The following is a 21,921-nucleotide window of genomic DNA, read 5'->3' as shown; positions in this document are numbered from 1 at the left end:
GGAGTGTTTTTATCCATGAAAATATAATATGTCCAATTCGTCCATACTAACGCCTGATTTGTTTCTACTTAATGGAGATTTTAATATAAATGGTTCAAGTTATTAAGTGTATTTCTTTACACTAAAATTTAAATATTTATTTTATTTAAAATGGGTCTCAATTATCAAGATCTTAAACAAAGGGTTAATATCTTTAAAAAGGATTTTTGTATAGATATGTGACATCACCATTCTATCCACAATTATCACCACCACTAATCACATTTGTCATCACAATCACCATCGTCATTATAAACCATCATTATTATCGTCAATTAGCAGCTCAATCACTAACTACCTTTGTCATCACAATCACCATCGTCATTGTCAACAACTATTACCATCACCAACCACACCAGTCACTACTATCGCCACCAACCACCTATGGTGTCACAACCACCATCTATATCAACCACTACCACATGACTTACCATCTCCATCATTATAATTATATTCACTGTCATCACTTTGAGCGTCATTGTCGCTGCTATCTCCCTCACCACTATCAATCACTATCACTACTACAGTAAATCTTTGCAACCAACTCTACACTTTCACCATAATAACTAGCACTGTTGCCAACTACTACCAACACATCGACAACCACCACACTTCTTAAGCCACCACCATCAACACCGCCCATTACTAACATCAACAAAGTTCACCATCACCACACCAATCACTATAACACCAGCCACCTCTTCCATCATAACTATATCACCGTTACAATTATTAGCCACTAGCACTAACAATTACCACCATCACTACAAATCATCTCCATCATCATTAGCAAATATAAATATTTTTTTTCTTATCAAATAATAATTTTATTTTATTAAATCTATATTTTTTCTATTATTTAATTATTTTTTATTTCAATCATACATTTATTATGTTTGTGAATCAATAAATTGAGCATATACAAAATGTTGAAAAACAAATTATTTTAATAATTTTGTATTTAAATTTACAGACAACATCCTAATGTAAATGGGAACAAATAGGGTCTTAAAGTTACATAAATACTAGAGAAATAATATTTCATAATCTACAACTATTAACTAAAAAATTACATATTCTACGATATATAGCTTCTAATAAATGAGTAAATGGAAAACCTTTTTGATATGGCATTTTTCCTATATATAAGAAAAATATGATAAATTATGTTTCTTTCTTCAATTAAGTCTATTAAATTAAATTTGAGAAATATTTATAAAATTAAATTAGTCCCTACAAAATCTCCGTGACGGTAAACATACTATCTATTACTAAATAATAAAAAAAAAAACATTATCATGAGACGCTATAAATACTATCCACGATCATTCATCATTAATGAACAACATTAATCCCAATCGACACACATAATTACCATCATAATCGTCAAATATTTTTTAAAAACACATTTTATTAAAATAATATTAAATTATATTTATTAATTTGTAAGTAAATATAAATTTTATTTATTAAGATGTTGAAAAAACAAATCATCTTAATTATTTAGTATTTATGTACGTCTTAAATACAATATCTTAATATTCAAATTCAAACATCTCAATTGCACATTTTATTATTTAAATGTCATCTTAATTATTTAGTATTTATGTACGTCTTAAATACAATATCTTAATATTCAAATTCAAACATCTCAATTGCACATTTTATTATTTAAATGTGTATTCAGATTTAGAATCTATCATATCAAGATGCATTTCACACATTTTGAAACTTTAGGGACCAAACTAAACATTAGGGAACATTTTGAGAGGCGATATTTTCTATTAAAACCCGATAAACCCTCCAAATTATCACAGAGCTAGGGTTTTGTAGAAACGAAAATGGCGTCTCGTTCTTTACTCAATGCATTCAAACGCTCCTGCAACTCTCTTTCTCTCTCTACAACTCCGAGCACTTTATCTCTCCACCGCCTGCGGCCACTTACCTCCGTTGCGTCCAACTTACGAAATGTCTCTCCGGCACCGACAGCGTTTTCTAGAGGGTTTGCCACTCGCCAAACGTCGTCGTCACTCAATGACCCGAATCCTAACTGGTCTAATCGACCTCCAAAGGAAACGATTTTGCTTGATGGATGCGATTTTGAACACTGGCTTGTTGTAATGGAGAAGCCTGAAGGTGACCCCACCAGAGATGAAATCATTGATAGCTACATCAAAACTCTTGCTACGATTGTTGGGAGGTTTTGCTCATTTCTCTGCATTTTTAGTTTCTTCTCTTGTTTCAGCTCCATTTTAGTAAAACCTAATTATAATTGTTTACTGTTTTATTACTTTTGGTACTATTGAATTCTTACTTGTTACTTTAATGTGATGCTCTGTTATTTGCTACTGCAGTAAATCCGCCCAATTTGATTATATTGTACCTTTGTTCAATGAGAAACTGGGTCAATTTCTACCTAATTATATAAAAAAGTAAGGAAAAGCATTGATACTAAAAACTGTGCAGATTCCATTAATATGATATTATCCCGTTCACTTTTACTTGTCCACTTTGGACTTTGAACTCCTCCACCATATTCATATTAAATGATGTTTAGTCTTAGCTCTTGATAAATAATTTGGGGTATAAATAATTAAGTTCAAGGGTAAAACATTGGGAAAAAATATGTTTTAATCTTAATATGCTAAAAGTGATTAGTGATAATGTATTTTCAGTATAGTTTATGATGAGACAGATTTGTCTGTGGCCTAATGTTTTCTCAAAATAGAGCATTTTCTACCAAAACAAGGAAAATAGCCTCCGTCTTTGTGGTGGTAGTCATTTTTCTTTGGGAATATTACAAATTCTACTCCTTATCACTTGCATTGTGGAAAATGTTTTGTCCAAATAAAGTATTTTCCACCAAGACAAGGAACATGGCCGCTATCCAGGGTAGCGGCGGTCATTTTCCTTCAAATTATGCCAAAATTCTACTATGTATCACTTGTTTCAATCAATAATTTTGACAATCGTGTAAACTTTTAATACTCAAAACATAAACATCATCCTTACACTGTATACTAACCCTAGTAGGACTATATATGTTACCTACTCTTATACCCAACCAGATATTTTCCTCCATACTGAATACAGCAAAACACCCTAGTTTAATTAAACCTGAATATGATGAATAGCTTAACCAGTGAGAAATGATATATAAGGATAAACAAACTTCCCTGTGTGGTGTGCCTATACTTCTTATATGTAAATATATGCCTTGTGTGAACCAATATATACTTTTTTTTTCTGTAAAGCAAAGCTGTTAGCTTGTGTTGATGAGGAGTTCAAAGACTGTACAAGTGCTTGGCTTGATAAATACCTGAAAGAAAGATTAGTTTATTTTTATAGGTGGCTTATATTAATAGTTAATCTTGCAGTGAGGAGGAAGCACGAATGAAGATATATTCTGTCTCAACTAGACATTACTTTGCTTTTGGTGCTCTTGTATCTGAAGAACTTTCTTACAAACTAAAAGGTAATGCAGTTGTTACCCCCCTACTTCTACCTCCCCTTTTTTTTCCGGGTAATTCATGACAGTGAGTAAATTGGTGGAAGGCCTAATCACTTGTTTCTTTCCATTCATGTACAGAGTTGCCTAAGGTTCGTTGGGTGCTTCCTGATTCTTATCTCGATGTCAGAAATAAAGATTATGGAGGTAAGCAGTTCCATCTTTTGCAGTCCTATCAGCCTTGCTCTGTCAGCACTAGTTTAACATTTCTGGTCCATCTTATTTTGGATTATCGCACTTGTTATGAAATTAGAGTGGTTTTCTATTTTTTCTCATCTAATTGTGGACACATAGTAATTTAATTTGCTGTAGACTTATGAATTTAGAGTAGGTTTCTAGGCTCTAGACTAGAGAGTGCTTCCTTTTTAATTGCATCTTCTGCCTGAATGAGCGTTCCTATCTGCAATTGTCATTTTTACTGTATATTTAAAAGCCTTGTAGGAAAGATGTATATTTTAGAAGTTAGGATTGGCTGTTTGATCCAAGTCGGAACCTCATATTATCATTTCAGGCCAATATATTTTGATAAGCTTGCTGTATTTGTTTTTCCAGACGAAAAGAAAAGAAATATATGTTACGTGTCTTGGTTCATGCTCGTCACTTTTTACAAAAAAGTTGGAGGCCTTCTGATAAAAAAATCAATCACCCTTTTCAGTGTTACCAGAATGCCCATTTACTCCAGGGTAAACTGTATCTTCTAGTATATTATGGCATATGGTTGCAGAAAGTTGCAACTTTAAGTATAATAATTTTACGCAATTATAATGTCCCTTGTAAACTAGTCATGTGTGTCAGTTATTATACATGGTGCATCAACTGATCTTATGACTAATGTAATGCATGTTGCAGGGGAACCTTTTATCAATGGACAGGCTGTACCATATGACCCGAAATATCACGAGGAATGGGTGAGAAACAATGCTCGTGCTAATGAGAGAAACAGGCGCAATGATCGACCTCGTAATTTTGATAGATCCAGAAACTTCGAGAGAAGAAGAGAGATGCAGAATCAACCCAGTCAGAACCCTGGATCCAACATGGCAGCAGGGGGGCCTCCCAACATGAGGAATGCACCACCACCCAACATAGGCGGCATGCAGCAACCTAACATGGGCGGGATGCACCAACAGCAAGGCATGGGAGGGCCACCCTATGCAGGCGGGATGCACCAGCAGCAAGGCATGGGAGGGCCACCCCATGCAGGCGGGATGCACCAGCCAGACATGAGAAGGCCACCCATGCAGCAGCAAGGCTTCGGAGGGCCACCACCTCATGCAGGCGGGATGCATCAGCCAAGCATGGGAGGGCCACCGCTTGGAGGTGGGATGCAGCAACCGAACATGCCGCCACCCAACATGGGTGGAGGGCCTCCCCATAACTATGGGGTGCCAAACAACGCACCTAGTTCCCAATACAGTGGCGGTGGACCAAACAATGGAGGCACGCCTTACCAAACAGGTCCAGGGCCAAACCAGAGCTATGCTCCTAATACATCTGATGGGAACTCCTATCAGAATCAAAACATGCCTGGAAGAGATATGCCCACTCCTAATTACCAATAAGGAGCTGTAGATACGTGTTTAGTTGTCAATGCTAGATGGTTTTATTTCACGAAGTGATGTCTTTTGGCGTTTTGATAGCACGTTGTCCTCAGAATAGTTTGAAGTACGAATGATATTACATACTGAGTTATGCAGTGCCAAAAATTATTTAAAGTTCCTCTCTTATCTATTTCAGTGCCATCATCATATTAGAAGTTTTGGATTCCTAATCAGATATTTTGCAGCCTGGAAGGGGTGAACTGCTATATAGCTTCAACTGCAATAAATTTGTGCAGTGAAAGATTCACCCACTAGTTGGTAGGGGTGACAAATGTGGTCTGTTTGGGATTAAGTTGGCAAGATGAGCTACATGATGAGTAATAGACTAGCTCGCCCAGTTTCAGCTTATATTATACTTAGTTTTGTGATGTTGCAGTATTTCTCCACGTTGATTTGATGATTTTGTTAAAAGCAACACACTGATATATGACGGTTTTTAGGAAAGTTGTGTTTGGGTCAGTTTGTGCTGATGATTTGTGGTAGGTTAATTTGGGTTAGCCCATCTTTGGGTATCCAAACTGTCCAATACACAATGGAGTTTTTTCCCTTTTATTTGTCCAATTTGCATTTTGTACTCTTCTTAAACTCATTAATTAAGTGTTCATTTTACTTTATTATCCTTATTAATGATACTTTGAAAATCAAGATTTTACTACTAATAATATTTCAATTAGATTAGTAAATGGTTACTTAATGATAAGGGTAAAACTGAAAAAAGGAAGTTAATTCTCTCTTGATTTTCTTTAGTAGAGAAGTAGGAAAATTATATTTTCAATATACTAGAGAAGTAAAATGCAAGAGAGTAAGTATTTCTCTATTTATTAACTGATAATCAAACTACTAACTAGGTAAACAATTTCTGGAACCACTTCAAATCTTGTTAAATTGCATGGACTATCATTTCTTAGTTGCAGTTTCAGCAGGCACAACTAATGCTGGCAGATCTATCCTGATTCAGGGCAAGTAGTTTAGGGAGCCAGGTTCTTTCTTCATCAATGATCATCATGTCACATATTCTCAAATCAAATACAAGTCAATCTTCCCCCTTTTGGCATCATCGAAAAGAAATAATATTTTTCATATGAGCAGGTTGATATACAATGAAAGATTGCTGAATGCAACACTGAAAATGAATTAATTTCAACTTGAACAAATTCATCAGCAAATGCGACTTGAGAACAGATGGTTGGCAATCCATTTTTTTGCTTTTCCTTTTCCCATTTCTTTTTCTACAGGTAGCTTATGTTAATCCTGGAATTGAAAATTCTAACATGTGTTCTCTCTGACAGATGAGTGAGAGCCATTACATTGAGCTTCAGATCCCCAGAATGACCAAGGACAGAGAGCTCCCGAAGAAGACGGGGCAAAGTTGTCCAGACATTCTCATATGCTAATGCTAGTGAATGATTGGAGAAAATAGTTCTTTGTCATTTTGTTTCTACTGTGAAAAATCTGGCCTCTGCAGATACTTCAATAGATTGAGATTCAGAGGATGCAATACTAAAGGCTTTTCCATTCACATCCTCTGTTCTCTTCTTGGCAGAACGAATCTGATCTGCAAGTGAAACTGGTTTTTGTACTTGAGGTCTCTTTATGAATGATACATCGAGTTTTTCCCAAGCTCGACGATGTTCTCTACAAACATGACTGAGTGTGGACTTCTTCTTCTGAATCTGTGAACACGGGATATGGCATCAGTTATAAAACAAAAATAAGGCACCAAGATGATAACTTTTTAATCACAGATAACTGTGAACACACAGGATTTGACATCACTTATAAAACACAAATAATGCACCAAAATGACAACTTTTTAGCCACACTCACGTCTGGAATTCATTTTGGGATATTTTCTAGTTCGGTGCTAACTTGTGCAGTGTGTTTCCTTTTTCTAGAAGGGAATTGAGCAAAAAGTTGAAATTTTGATGTTAGAGAGTATAATCTGTGACTTCATTTTAGCAGCGACAGTAATTTCTTGGAATGGCTAAAGCAATCGAAATTGATCTATGGGATCATCTAAGTGAGAGCATACCAAATACAACCATGCATATTTTACTCAGTGTTCGAGCAAGGTTTTGTTGAGTTCTGACCTTCACTAATTTCGCCTTGAGTTTCAATTCTTCAGCAACAGCCAACTCTTCTTTCTCTTGCTTTGACCGTCTTCTTGGTCTCTTCATTTTTCCTTCAACTTTTTGCTTTTCTTCTCGTTCTTTTCTCCTTTGAGCAAGCCTCTGCATCTTTTCCGTCTTTCTCTGTGCTGCTCTCTCAGCTCGTATGCGTGTCATTTCTTTTGCCTTAGCCTTTTCTGCAGACAACTGAAGCTGTTTGAGAGCTATCTCTCTTTTGATGTTGTCGTAGCTGTCCCATTCTAATTCTTCTTGGTCGCTCCCACCTACCTTAGCAGCATTTGCAATGCTTTCAGCCCATGACTGAAAAAATTTCTCCTTTGACCTTTTCCATTGTAATCGTTCACCCCAGAGCTTTCTGAGAGATGCGCGTATTCTTATCTTGGTCTGATTGCTGCAAAAGAGAGTTATTATTAACTTCCAGATTTAAATGGAAAAGGTCTATTTTGCAAGTTATTCTTTGTGGTGAACTATTCATGCTGCAGTTAGAGATAGTAATATCAAACAATTCCTACACTTCAATATTAGAGTAAAGAGAAAAACTTCTTGCTATACTTGCAACTTCCTTGTGATCACAAAGGTTAGCACAGAAGGTCAAGACACCACACACTAGTATACCAAGTAAGAGATCCTCCACTGAATTTCTTCTAAAATATCAAACCAGTTAAGTTCCTAAAACAAATTTAAAAAGGGAGCAGAACTATTGTTTGGATTGATTTTAGACATTATCCCACAACCTATGGCTATGATGAACATGATATCATAAAAGAAAATATCTAATGCTCCCAAACTTTGCAGTTTATGTGGCTTAGCAGGAGCATGTTTTCCTTGCTGGTCAATTTGACTGATTGTATGCACAGTTTGAAGCAGGGTGCAAGTCGGCTGAATTTTTGCCTCTTGGACTTAAAGGGAGCCTTTAAGCTCTAATATCTTGATATTCCTCTTTTCAGAATCACATGGACAACATTTCAGCCTGATCTGTTCCTTGCGACCCCTCTTTTCTTTGGAGGATAACTTAAGGTGGAAATAGCTCACTAGAAGCAAACTTTCAGTGGATGGAATTCTGAGCTGCTACAGCATTTGTTTAACATTTACAGCAATGATGAAATGGACGCCTTCTATTACTGGCAGGTTCTCTGTTAAGCTCACTTGTCTTGCTTCAAGCCTACCCATTCTGTTGTTTCGTAGGTGAAAATTTGGTGGGCAAGAGTTCTCATGCTTTGTTTGCCTGCTATGAAAGACTTCCCACCATATGTGGATTATGAAGTGGGATTAGTTAAGCCTTCTGATAGTACTTTCTGTAGTTTTAACAGAAGCTAATTACCACCTTTTCTTCTTTTGTCCCTGCTCCAATGAGTGTTGGCAGCAGATGCTGCAACTACACGATGCACAGAGAGTCCCAGAAGTCGTATGCAGAGACAGATGGGATAGTATGATTTCTTCAGATTGCCACAGTGAACAAAAAAAAAGGGAGGGGGGAAGCCTATGATACATTCTCTGTTTAGTTATTCTGGTCAGAAATGACATAAAGAGGAGGTACTCCATCCAAAAAAATGACATAAGAGGAGGTTACAAAGCTCTGGTAACCAGCTGAAATTGCTTAAATAGATTTCTCATTAGCAAGGAAAATGATTGTGGCTAGCCAGAAGCACATACAGAACCAAGAAGAACTGGGAGCTAGAAGTTGGAACTTTAAGCAAATATTTTTGCTTAATATAGTGCTTTCTCTGTTATCTCTCTTTGCCAAGGGTATTCCCTTCTCTATGCGGTAGTACTTTCTTCTCAACAGTATCTTTAGCTTGAACTTAGACAGTGAGAGAGAGAGAGAGAGAGAGAGAGAGTCAGTCTACCAAAAAGCTGACACATACCACAGACATATACAAACATATATTCCCATTGATTTAAGTTAGTTGTCCCCTGCTCGGCAGTAACAGTTCCTCAAGATTGTACCAAATCCTGAAATTCAAGTTCTCATACAACCAAGCTAACTCTTGCACTTAACATAGCTCTTGAATGTTAATTATTCCTTAGCAAAGTAGAACATGACGTCATACTTTGGGCCTTAACTCTCATTAAACATATCGAAAATCCAAAGCTTTTCAGAGCATTCGTAGCAGACTTGAATATCTTATCAAGACGCAATGAAGTATAGCTTATATAAGATTATAAGTGCATACAACTTCCAATTATAATAAAGACGAGAAGGAAAATACCTAAGAGAGCGTGGACATTCAGACATCTTTCGTCTTACCTGAAATAAGATAACATATATTTTAGGAAAAAGAGAATGATATATATGTACCAGAGAGGTCAGAACATTATCATATGCTACAACTGTAAGTTCCTATTCACCAGAAGGAATGCTTTGAGGGGAAAAAAGGAAAAAAGCGCAGTGTATATTGTGGTCTTTCATGTGCAAGTCAAAACTACAAAGCAGAACCAAAAGTATAAACTGTTTGGAGATTTTAAAAAAATGTGAACTAAATAAACTAATTATTTTTCTTTATTCCAACAACAGCACATGTTTCACATCTATTTTAAAAGTAAACGCAACATGAAGGACATTGTACAAATTGATTCTTACATGACTTCACCTTGGGATCACTCAAAGCTTCTTTGGTTCTCTGTCTGATCTTTTCACGAGTCTCTGCACGGTACTGCAAATAGTTAAACTACACAGACATATGTCGCAGAAATTAACATATCACCGTCCATATAAGCCCTACCTGGACTGTGTTTCCTGCCTTTGTTCCATGGCACTTTTCCACTGTTTGCTAATCCAATCTTTCTTCTTCTTTCTACTTCCTTTTCCTTACCATCCTTGCTGTTAAAACCCTTGTCCATGTTGGAATAATTCTCTTCTTGAAAGTCGTCAGTCAAAACTTGCTCATTGGACATATCAGCACTTAGTTTTCTTGCATTACATCTCATGAATTGGAACATCTCTGCCGAGCCATTTTTGGCATAGTACAGCTTATATGAGTCTTCTCCTTCGGATGAAACAGCAAAGCCTGATGATAGGGAATCTTTCTGAACCATAGATGCATGATAGATTAACTTTAATATGCTCAGTCTACTTCGTGTACACTCAGCCACACTGACTGAAGTTGGGGAGAGAAAAGTGCTACGTGTGGTATTGATAGGAAGGTGAGAAAGAGATAATTTCCTGGAGAATAAATAAATATACTGATCAGGTCTGCTTCCATTTGATAAATAACACTAATTAGAATACATACAACCCAAAGCCAAGCCTCCTACTATGCAGCCAAAAGCAATACATTCCATGCCCATTTCTTGTTAAATAATATTTTTATTCCATCAAGGCAACAGCACACTGCTCTTAGTACAAATTGTTATATCAGATCTTTGTTCAGTGTCTACCACAAAAAGCTATGCTCCACATAAATTGTTTTACCTTTTTGCCCAAAAAAAGTAGAATAGAATACCAAACCAGAAACCGAGCAATAAGTTGAACAAGCATTAAAACTAAAGCAGACCTAAACATTTAGAGCAAAAACTATAGTAGAACTCAAGTGAACAGTCCGGATGTGATTAATAATCATTTTGACTTTCAAGACAAAACCAAAGAAAATAAAAAGAAGAGAAGGAGAGGAAAGGATAAACAATGAGACTACAAAAGTTGGCTCAGAACTTCAGATACATGAAACTAAAGCAAAAAGTGATAACTGCAAAAATGATGACACTGTATTACAAATCCCAAGAACATACCCAGTGTAATCCCACAAATGGGGTTTGGGGAGGTAATGTGTACGCAACTTTACCCCTACCTTAAAAGTAGAGAGGTTGTTTCCGATAGACCCTCAACAACAACATACCTAGTGAAATTCCACAACAACATACCCTCAGCTCAAGGATAACATATTTTGTATTAAAAATCCCATTGGAAAATATTCGACCAATTAGTGATAAAATCCTTCTATGCTTAAATAATTTACCAAGTGCATGTCTGCTACAGTTCATAAACAAAAATTGTGGTAGCGTTCATTTACAAATTTCTAACAGAGCACAACATTATGAACTTCATATGAAGTAGTGCTAATAACTTGGGAGCTCACCCCTGGAATTTCTCACCATAAGGACCAAAGTACAAGTCACCCAATTCATCAAAAAGATAGCTAGGCAAATACCAACAATCAACTTAACCTAAATCACCATTCCATATACTCAATGCCATGCCTATCCCTCAATAATCAGTTTCCTGGGTGGTCAATGGATTTTCTATACATTGGTACATAGGGTTAAGCTCCCTCAATGTGCTCAAATCTTGTATTTGTGTTTAAAAGTCACTCAAAATGTATAAATAATTCATCAAGACCCCAATAAGCTGCTTTTTTTGAAGAAAAAAAAAACAGAACCCATAAACTCAAAACCATAGCTCCGCCTCTATATAAGAAGCTCGATAAATTCATACAACAACAACAACAACGACATTAGAAATTTGACTTCACATCTAGCAAAAACAAATGGAAACGATGCAATGCCAGTTCTTTAAAAAAAAAACAGAAAGCTTTAGCCTTTTTTCGAATTATGGAAATGGGGTTTCTGAATTACAGTCAGATTTTTGGCAAATTCAAGAGAGAGAGAGTGGGAGCTTACATGGGGGAGAAGATTGAGAGGCGCATCAACCATTCGTTTTAGATAACTATTTCTCTTATTATACATTAATGGATTCTCTTTTATCATTTTGTTCCCACAATTATGTAACTTTTGTAATTTAGCCAAGGGTATAAATGAAACCAAATAATATTATTCATTTTTTTCGAAATATTATTTTACTTATTTGAAAAACATAATTTGATTATAAAAATTTCAAACACAACTTCATTATAATTTGAAAAAAATTCGAAATCTTATTAAAAAACTCTTACATTTTTTATTTTCATAAAAAAAACCTCATTTAAAATTTATTTGAAATTAAAAAATAAAATAAAATAAGTAAATAATTATAATGCCCAAACATGTTCCAAGTGTTGTAAATAACAAACTTGAAAAGAATTGTATGAAATTCAACAATAACAATAATATATTCAGTAAAATTTCATAAGTTGAGTTTAAGAAGGGTAAAATATATACAGACCTTGTCACTACCTTGTGGAGATAGAAATATTATTTTCGAAAGACTTTCGGCTCAAGTGTAACAAATTCACATATGAAGAAGAAGGAGACGATCAAGCAAGTATAGTACGTAAACATTGCAATGTCTACCAGAATAAAACAAAAATAGCAACAAAATAATACGATAATCGATACACAATCAACGATATACTAGGATTGATTATTGAAAACAATAATAAACAATACAACTAGTACCTGACAAAGTACTAATAAACAAAGCTACATTAATACAACAAAATACAATGACCCACACTATATTGCATACTAAGCTTCTGCTAATACATGTCCTCCACACCTTTCTATCCAAGGTCATATCGCTGATAATCTGAAGCTGCATGACTGCATCATATACTGTTTTATCACATCTCCTCAATACTTCTTCAACTTAGCTCTGTCTCTCCTCATAACCCCCAAAAATTGACAAGAGAGGGTTTCAAAAGGTAAAAATCTTCCATTTTCAAGTCTTAGATTGTAGAATCTAGTCGAAGTAAAAAGAATGAAAACCACTTCGACGAATAGATAGTAATATTGCGTCTCTTTTGAGATCAAGACCTTTTATCATAACTTTTGCTCGTTGCATACCTTGATCCACTACCGTACGGATAGAAATTACCGCTGCAGTTTGAGCAACAATCAACGTTCCTCTTATGCAGCTTTGAATTCAAAAGTACCAACAGAGGATCAAAAAATCACTCGATCTTATACATCTGTAACAATAACAATGGTATTATTGAATCTTGCTTGAACATGAATAACTTTTTTTGACATTCTATGCACTCCTTTAAGTGAACCAGTGAATCCATCCCAATAAACTCATTTTTGATATAACTTTTACTATATTTTACCATCTCAAAAATATGAATCAAGGTATATGAATATATCATCTTAAATACTTTTGGATTCAGAAGTATCATCAGAGGACCAAAAGACTACTTGACCTCATACATCTGCAACAACAATAATGATATTATTAAAACTTACCTGAACATATAATAACTTTCTTTAACATTCTATGTACACGAATCAATACGTCCATTTCTGGCATGAACTAATTACAATATAGTTTTTACCATATTTTATCATCTTATAAATATGAATAAGAGATACATGAATATATCTTTGGAGGATTGGGTTGTCAACATTGGGCTATCTTAAAAGCCCAAAAGCGAATTCAATCCACATTACATATTTATAGGGTTTCAAAGAATTAGAATTTAGGGTTTTAAGCTCCATTGTTCCGTAGAGTTCTTTACTGTGAAAAAAATGGACTTGATGAAGAAGAGAAAGCTTGAGGACAACGGCGTTGTCACTGACGTTCCCGTTGCCGGCAGGCTTTCAATCGAAGATGCTCGGAAAATTCTTGAATCTGTTACACCTGAACAAATGTTAGAAATCCTACAAAGCGCCGTGGTTCGTCATACCGACGTTCTTGAACAAGTACGAGTAATCGCCGATCGTGATACTACCCAAAGAAAGCTCTTTGTTCGTGGACTTGGCTGGGAAACTACCACGGAAAAAATCAGGTCGATTTTTGGGAATTACGGTGAGTTAGAAGAAGCTGTTGTTATTCTTGATAAAGCTACTGGGAAGAGCAAAGGATATGGATTTGTTACGTTTAAGCATGTTGATGGAGCTTTACTTGCGTTGAAGGAACCGAGTAAAAAGATTGATGGTCGAATGACGGTTACTCAGCTTGCTTCTGCTGGGATTCAAGGTGGGCCTGGTGGTGGGAGTTCGAATAATCCGGTGGATGTGTCACTGAGGAAGATTTATGTATCTAATGTGCCGTATGATATGCAATCTGAGAGGATTTTACAACACTTTTTGATGTATGGGGAAATAGAGGAAGGACCTTTAGGGTTTGATAAGGCGACTGGGAAGTCAAAAGGGTATGCTTTGTTTGTGTACAAGACGGCCGAGGCGGCACGGGCTTCGTTGGTGGATCCTGTTAAGAATATTGATGGGCATCAGTTGAACTGTAAGTTGGCCATAGATGGGAAGAAAAAGCCTGGAGTAGGAGGTCCAGGAGGAGTTCAGGTCCAAACAGATGGGCATGGTGATCCGATGGGTCCTGGGCAATATGGTGCGCCTAGTGGGATTGGTTATGGTGGTTTTTCAGGGCATTCATCATATAGTGCGCATGGACATGGTCCCAATTCGGCATTGGGTAGTGGAAATGGTATCGGTGTGGCTGGTCCTGGTGGTTCATCTTTTGGGAACCAATCTGGGGGTGGTGGTTACGGTTCAGGGATTGGTGGTCCATATGGTGGGGGGTCTCATTATGGTGGGCCTGGTTCAGCTGGATATGGCGGGTTGACTGGTGGTGCTACTGCCGCTGGTGGAGGTTATGGCGGTGCTGGTGGTGGACTACCTGGGCCTGGTAGTGCATTAGGTGGTGCTGGCCGTGGATCTTCAATGTATGGGCTACCCCCAAGCTCAACCGGGATGCCATCAGGAGAGTATCCACCACAGGGTTCTCATTATGGTTCTTTACATCAACCTCACGGGCTACAAAACCAAGGCCCTGGGGCATCAGCTGCACCTAGAGTTGCACCTGGGGGTATGTACCAGGGGATGCATTCATATTACTGAGGTAAATTTCTTCCTCTACATTTTTACGTGATTGTTGTGATTGGTGGTTGGTGCTCTCAGATTTGGTTGATCTTGGACTTCTGGTCACTTCTGTGTAGTTCTATTCGTCAGTCCCTTGAGTAGATCAGTGCTCGAGTGTTCTTTTTCCATCTGTATGCCTTGCATTCTGCCTGTTGAATATTCTTGCTTGAAATGTGGGGTGTAGGCTTGATTGGAATGATAAACATTTTTGTGACCTGCCGTTTAAGTAGGCTTAATTTTTAATGAGTTTTGGTGGAATATGCTTGCTTATTCTATGATCTAGTTGTAGATATACTTAATGTTCACCTATCTTTTCTGGTATAAGCTTTTACTAAGTAAGACTAGGTGTGATAAAACGAGAAAAACTAGAGGAAGGCAAAAACCACTAAAGAAGTTCCCTTAATGTAGTTCGTGAAATTTGTTTTATGGCAATATGGTTGATTCACATATATTTGGGTTCTTTGTGTTCTTGAAATTTGTTGAATGCGTCTTAATTAATGTTTGTACATTTTAGAGTGACATTTTGCCTTAGAGAAAGGAACATGCATCATTGAACACCCTTGTAAATGAAAGTCTATTTGTCTCTTCCCTTTCTTTATTTTTGTGCTATCTATGTGCCCTTCGCCCCGGGCTTAGTTCAAGTGGCAAAGGCAGAGGGACTAGTGACTTAGGAGTTTGGTCACTGGTTCAGCCCTATGCAAACTAAGCTCTGTATTTAAGGGGAGAAGGGTAGAGGGGTGGGCCCATTATCCTGAGTTTCTAATGTTGCAGTTGGTCCTAGGGCTTAGCCTAGATGAACTTCTCTGTCCAAAAAACTAGGTACCCGCCGTCCTCTTCCCTGTAATTCTCAGCATGTCTGAATAATCTGCTTTCAGGGACGTGTAGGTTTTCCCAATTGGAAATTTTAGTTTTGCCTTTTCTTTTTCTGCTGGATTTAACTGTCACTGTCTATGCTCCTGGGCTATTCTCCAGCTCGTTCCGCTGTAAAATTGATGTGAATTCTTTGTTTTAAGTTGTTATTATTGTCCTTGTTTTGCTGGTTCCCTCTACTTTCTCTTGGGTTGTGGGTGTGGGGAGAGGAGAGATGCGAGTATGATGTGTGTTGCGCAGGTTGTTGTTTTGCTGTCTTTCAAATTGTTATATATGAAGGTGTCTGCAGAGGTTGTTTCATTTTGTACAAGTATTCTGTGTGAAAATTGGACAGGATAGATTTTTGCAAACAATTAAGAATACCCTTCATATCCTAGTATTTCAACAATCAAAAATACCTTTCATTTTCTTAGTTTTAGGAGTGAGGATACCTCATCAAAGGAGGAAGACGTTATTGAAGGGGGTTACTATTGCTGCAAGTGGTTAATAATGGTGGCAAACTCAGTATATGTTAGAGTTTCTATGATGGAAGTGCACGTTCTCCAAATATCATGGGCCAATTTCCTGTTGGAGTTGGCTCCTACATGAATAATATTCTAAGAAATAAATGCATGAAAACTTTCTTTTACTTTTCTTTCTTGACTAGATTGTTGAGAGAACAGATACAAATGATTCATACGTCTTCTGTGATTCATATAGTTGCTTTTCCTCGTTGTTTAGCCTGAAAGCTTCTGAAGTTTTATTGTCTCTGGAATTTGTCATCTTAGTGTTACTTTATGGAGAACTTTTTTATACTCAGTTTACCATTTCTCTTTAAAAAGTTCCTCTGAAACAAAAACTGCAGTGACACATTGGAAATCCCTAGGTTCCCAAGAGAGAAGGGCATGTTTTTTTTTTGTGAAACTGAAGAGAAGGACATGCTTTCTAAGAAGAACTAATAACATAGTTACCTGTCCAAATAGAGAAGGGAACTGAGTGCCATGTGAGAATATCATCCCACATCAGCTTGGAGGCTAGGGTGCCTTCCACATCAACTTTTGGATGTTACCTATTTTGTTTTGTTACCATGAAATTTTTGCTTTGAGGGCACCTAACAACAATCAAGAATTGAAGCAATGGGATATTCTACTAGATCATCTATTTTTTCTCTGTCTCCACTTACATTATCCAGATTTGATTAGATTGTGATGTTGTTTGTCTTTTAATGCGTTGTTAGTAATTGCAGATTGATTAGATTGATTGATTGATTGATTGTTATTGTTGTTGTTCTTCTTCCAGATAGTGATTTTGATGTTGTCTGTCTTTTGATGGATTGTTTTTAATCCCAGATTGATTGGATTGAATTCTCTCTGTTTTTGCACTGTCCTTTTGTGTTGCTAAAGTTTTAAACTACTATCATGTTCCTTTCTCTTGATTTCACTTTAAGATTTGTCTTATTTTTGGATGTGGAATGATCTATTGAGTTGTGTGGATGTTTGATTCAGGTGTTTTGACAGCTTGGTGCAGCTGCTTTTAGTGGTTCTGGATGAATGCAGATGTTTATAAGTCTGGTTTGATGGTTTTGATTTGCTATCTACTTTGGCTTCTACATTGTGTTCAGGCTGCTTCTTTCTTCAGGAGGCCTTGTGCTTTTTGGGGTTTTAGTTGGAGTTTGTGTTTGGATATAAATATAGTAATGTCTTGTACGCTTTTGAGCCTTAGAAACGATACGCTGTATTGAAACAATTTTAGATTGCTGTTGAAGTTGCTGAAATTAGTTTCTTATGGTATTTGGAAGACCTTAGTTTCTTTGCCTTTTAATTGTCTTCTTCTTTTGTGCCTTTTTCTTTTGCCAACGATTTCATTCTTTTGTATGTGATGAAGCATTGGTTTTATGCGTGCCCAATTGTCTGCCTGGTTGTCCAATATATGTTCGTCAATTATTTTTGAGATTTGAGAGGATGATTTGGAAGAATGAGTTTGATTAATTAATTTTAAGTTGTGATTATCTTGGTTACAATTGATTGCATTTGTGAACTGGATGGGAGTGCCATTTGGATCCCTTATTTTGCATTTTATGAGTGTCTCCCAAATTTGTGGCTGGCTAAATTGTATTTCACTTGTTTTTTGCTTGGCATTTGAGGATGTGCATAACCTTTTTATGTGTTGTGATGGCTTATAGAAGTCAGGCTACAAGACCTATTTAAAGTTGATTTTTGGGTGCAATCTTGCTGAAAACAATTTTGTTTAGGATACATCTATTATTGAAAGTGAGTTTTTTTTTGTAACGAAATTTTGTTATTGTCGTAAATGAGGGCTTCACTTGTATATAAGCAATATACAATATGGATAAGTTCATACAAAAATACAATTACTTACTGATCACGCTTTTGTTCTATACTTACTGAATTCTTTTTGGAACTCCATGAGTTAAAAAAGATGATATTTTAATGGTCATTGCAAAATAAACATGATCTTCTAATATGTACAAGTCAGTTTTCAATCCTTTTATTAGGTTTTCTGTTTGCTCTCTTAGAAAGGATACCTGAGTGCTAGAGGAGCCATGTTCCAAGCTTTACTTCTCCTTTTCTTCCTAAATTCAAGCTTAAAGTAAAGTTGACATTTTCCCACCAACTTGTTAGGATCAAAATTAATTAGGTGTCATACGGAAGCTAGCAAAGCAAACCTTGAAAGACCACGAGTAAGAAGACAGACGAGAAATATACCAAAAGAGACACAAGTATTTAATGTGGTTTGGTCAACCGACCTACATCCATAAGATGAGATGAGCAATCCACTATAAATATGAGAATACAAAATATTGAGAGAAATAATCCCACATAATTCACTCGGAATACAAAGAGGTTCACACAAGTGATAACGTATCACTTGTGTCTCATAGTTCTCCCCTCCCCCACAAAACTCTCAAAGCCCCTTAGGACTACATTGTGAATGCTACTATATTAAAAAGAATGAGTCTCTATTTATAGAGTCATAAATATTTTTCTATAAGAAAAAAGATTAACCAAATATATGGAAACTTTGTGTTTTCTTATTAGGAAAAGGAAAATCCAATTATACTAGGAAGGTCGGGACAAACACCCAACAATTCTCCCTTTTGGCCTGAATTTTTGACAAAATAAATTTGCTCCATCTTCTTCACATAATCTTCAACAGATTGCATCTCCATCTTCAAAATCTCCTCTATCAAATCTTTTGTCTCGCGTAAAGAACCTCTCTGACAAAATTTCTTAACCAAAATATTCTTCATTACTGCCAAATAGGTTGCGGCTAGAATTGAATTCGCCAAGCTGAACACCTGTTTTTAAGTTGGTTCATCCATTAGATCGTTGAACCATTGAATCTGGCTCTGATACCACTTGTTATGACGGAAAGACGCAAATCCGAAAATAGAGAAGATAAATAACACCAAATTTAATGTGGGAAAACCCTTCAAATCGAAGGTAACAATCACGGGATCTTCGAAATTCGAATTGCTCCACTATAACAATAAGAGAGTTACAAATATTCTTCTAAATAGCTACACAACAATTGCTAAGCAAGGAGAAGCAATAGCTATACCAACAAAAGTAATAGGAAGAAAACCACCCAAAACAGAGCTACTGTTCGGACCTAAATTGGGATGTTGCTGACCTTCAAATCCGATCTCCACCCTTCAAATCAAACACTAAGATGTTAGGAACACTCGGTAAAAATTTCAGCCCGATCCTACGGTTAATGAATCGGCAAACGCAATTTGAAGGTTTCTGATCGGAGAGGCAAAACTGCTGTGGAAAACACCCTATTCTTCTCTCTTCTCTCTTGTTGAAAGCTCTCTCAGAAACCTCTCTTATGTGCCTAATGTCTCTCAAAGACACTACCAATGAACAATTGCATAATTCTCTCAAATCATCTTATTTGTAGAGCGATACTTTTTCCTAAAGCCAAAACCAACTTCAAATAGGATAATAATTTTAATTCTTTTCCAAATAGAATTGGGAACCAAATTAGGAGAATTATTCCATTCCTTTTACAAACAAGATTAGGCCATGGGCCTTTGGATGGAACATGGGTCATAGCCCAACAAACTCCCTCTCCAGTCAAAGGGCCAAATGGACTTCAAGTGGAGGAACTCTTGACAGGCTTCATGCCTGTCGCTGCTCTACAAAACTATTGATTTTTTGCGATCACCACTTTTGTAAAGCATATTTGAAGTATTGTCATTAGTATGTATCTTCTCAACCTCAAATAATTTCTCTTCCACGACCATTCTAATCCAATGATACTTTCTACTAATATGCTTTAACTTAGAATGAAAGGTGGAGTGCTTGGTGAGATAAATAGCACTCTGATTATCACAGAATAAGACGAATCTTGACTGCTCAAAATCAAGATCTTTCATAAATTCCTTTATCCAAAGTAATTCTTTAGCACCTTCAGTGATAGCAATATATTCAGTTTCTGTGGTGGATAGAGTTATGCACTTCTGTAGTCTAGATTGCCAGGAAATAGCTCCCCCTGCAAAAGTGATCAAATAACTAGAAGTGGATTTTGAATTGTCAAGATTGCCTCCCAAATTAGAGTCTGTGTAGCATACAAGTTCAGGCTTGCCACTACCAAAGCACAACTCCATATCTGAAGTGCCCTTCAAATATCTCAGTATCGATTTCACTGCATTCTAGTGTTCCTTTCCAAGATTAGAAAGAAATCTGCTAACAGTACCAATAGCATGTGCAATATCTGGTCTAGTGCAAACCATAGCATACATCAAACTACCAACTGCAGAAGAGCATGGAATACATGACATCTCCTTCTTCTCATCATTAGTAGATAGACTCTGGATCGTACTCAACTTAAAGTGTTTAGCAAGAGGAGTACTAACCACTTTTGCTTCTGTCATATTGAATCTCTTGAGTACCTTCTTAATGTACTGCTTTTGGGATAATGATAACTCCTTTCTGTCTCGATGAATTTGTATGCCTAAAATTTTCTTTGCTGGCCCCAAGTCCTTCATTGCAAATGATTTGCTCAACTCCTTCTTAAGGAATACAATTCTAGATTTATTTTTGCCAACAATCAGCATATCGTCCACATAAAGTAGTAAGATGATAAAATCATCATCAGAGCACTTCTGAAAGAATACACAATGATCTGAAGAAGTTTTCTTGTATCCTTGATTTTCGATGACAGATTCAAACTTTAAGTACCACTACTGCCTTGGAGCTTGTTTCAAGCCGTACAAGCTCTTTCTCAATTTGTAGACATAGTTTTCTTTTCCTTTAACCTCGAAACCTTCAGGCTGCTCCATGTAAATTTCTTCTTCTAAATCACCATGAAGAAAAGCAGTCTTGACATCCATTTGCTCAACCTCTAAATCTAGACTTGCAGCTAAGCTTAGAACCATGCGAATAGAAGATATTTTCACAACAGGAGAGAAAATTTCATCAAAGTCAACTCCCTTTCTCTGGCCAAAACCTTTGACAACTAACCTCGCTTTATATCTAAGTGCAGATGTATGTTGCTCATGCTTTACCCTGAAGATCCATTTATTTGTCAAAGCTTTTTTACCTTTCGGTAACTCCACTAACTCATATGTGCCATTCTCATGAAGTGATTTCATCTCATCTTTCATGGCTTCTATCCATTTATCTCTATGAGTATCTACCATGACTTCATCATAATCTTTAGGTTCTCCCATACCAATCAAAAGTATATACTCATTAGGAGAATAACGTGTTGACTTTAGCTTCTCCCTAGTAGATCTTCTACAAGAGGTTTCTGGAGCATCTGGAGTAGTCATTTGAATATGAGTTGGTGGATGATCAACCATAACATCATTACTAGGAGCATCTTCAAGTTCTACACTCTGATGATCATTCTGATCTTGATCCCCATTGACATTAGTATCTTGGATTCCTTCATGTGCAAAAGATGTGTCAGTACTAGGAATTGGATCAACATCAACCAAGCTCTCATTAATCTGAGAATCTGTTTTCTCAGTCTTGTTAATATCTTCAATTGTTTGGTCTTCAAAGAACACAACATCATG

At 36.5% G+C, this 21,921-nt stretch overlaps 3 protein-coding genes across 5 annotated transcripts; 2 read left to right on the top strand and 1 right to left on the bottom strand.

Moving 5' to 3' along the window:
- The first annotated feature begins 1,838 nt into the window (after window positions 1–1,838).
- LOC129870662 (multiple organellar RNA editing factor 8, chloroplastic/mitochondrial-like) lies at window positions 1,839–5,253 on the top strand. The gene is made up of 4 exons (XM_055945498.1): window positions 1,839–2,239; window positions 3,417–3,514; window positions 3,629–3,694; window positions 4,397–5,253. Exons 1-4 carry the CDS (start codon window positions 1,881–1,883, stop codon window positions 5,107–5,109), a joined length of 1,236 nt encoding a protein of 411 aa, XP_055801473.1. The 5' UTR covers window positions 1,839–1,880; the 3' UTR covers window positions 5,110–5,253.
- Window positions 5,254–6,023: 770 nt separating this feature from the next.
- On the bottom strand, window positions 6,024–11,979 carry LOC129870445 (stress response protein NST1). 3 transcript variants are annotated; one of them, XM_055945246.1, is made up of 6 exons: window positions 11,892–11,979; window positions 10,001–10,440; window positions 9,869–9,921; window positions 9,488–9,525; window positions 7,239–7,668; window positions 6,024–6,821 (listed from the first exon to the last, which is right to left on the bottom strand). In XM_055945246.1, the coding sequence occupies exons 1-6, from the start codon at window positions 11,915–11,917 to the stop codon at window positions 6,576–6,578; spliced, it is 1,233 nt and encodes a 410-aa protein (XP_055801221.1). In that variant the 5' UTR covers window positions 11,918–11,979; the 3' UTR covers window positions 6,024–6,575. The 3 variants fall into 3 exon arrangements, with proteins under 3 accessions (XP_055801221.1, XP_055801222.1, XP_055801220.1); XM_055945247.1 differs by lacking the exon at window positions 11,892–11,979 and adding an exon at window positions 11,351–11,822; XM_055945245.1 differs by lacking the exon at window positions 11,892–11,979 and adding an exon at window positions 10,511–11,338.
- Window positions 11,980–13,606: 1,627 nt separating this feature from the next.
- Window positions 13,607–17,662, top strand: LOC129870801 (UBP1-associated protein 2C-like). Its single transcript, XM_055945665.1, has 2 exons — window positions 13,607–15,003; window positions 17,378–17,662. Exon 1 carries the CDS (start codon window positions 13,674–13,676, stop codon window positions 15,000–15,002), a length of 1,329 nt encoding a protein of 442 aa, XP_055801640.1. The 5' UTR covers window positions 13,607–13,673; the 3' UTR covers window position 15,003; window positions 17,378–17,662.
- Window positions 17,663–21,921: the final 4,259 nt, after the last annotated feature.

Source organism: Solanum dulcamara, chromosome 10 (genome assembly GCF_947179165.1).
Source record: "Solanum dulcamara chromosome 10, daSolDulc1.2, whole genome shotgun sequence".
NCBI classification, from domain to species: domain Eukaryota; kingdom Viridiplantae; phylum Streptophyta; class Magnoliopsida; order Solanales; family Solanaceae; genus Solanum; species Solanum dulcamara.
Note: the sequence above shows the minus strand (reverse complement) of the source record. Positions and strands in the feature narration are given on the sequence as shown.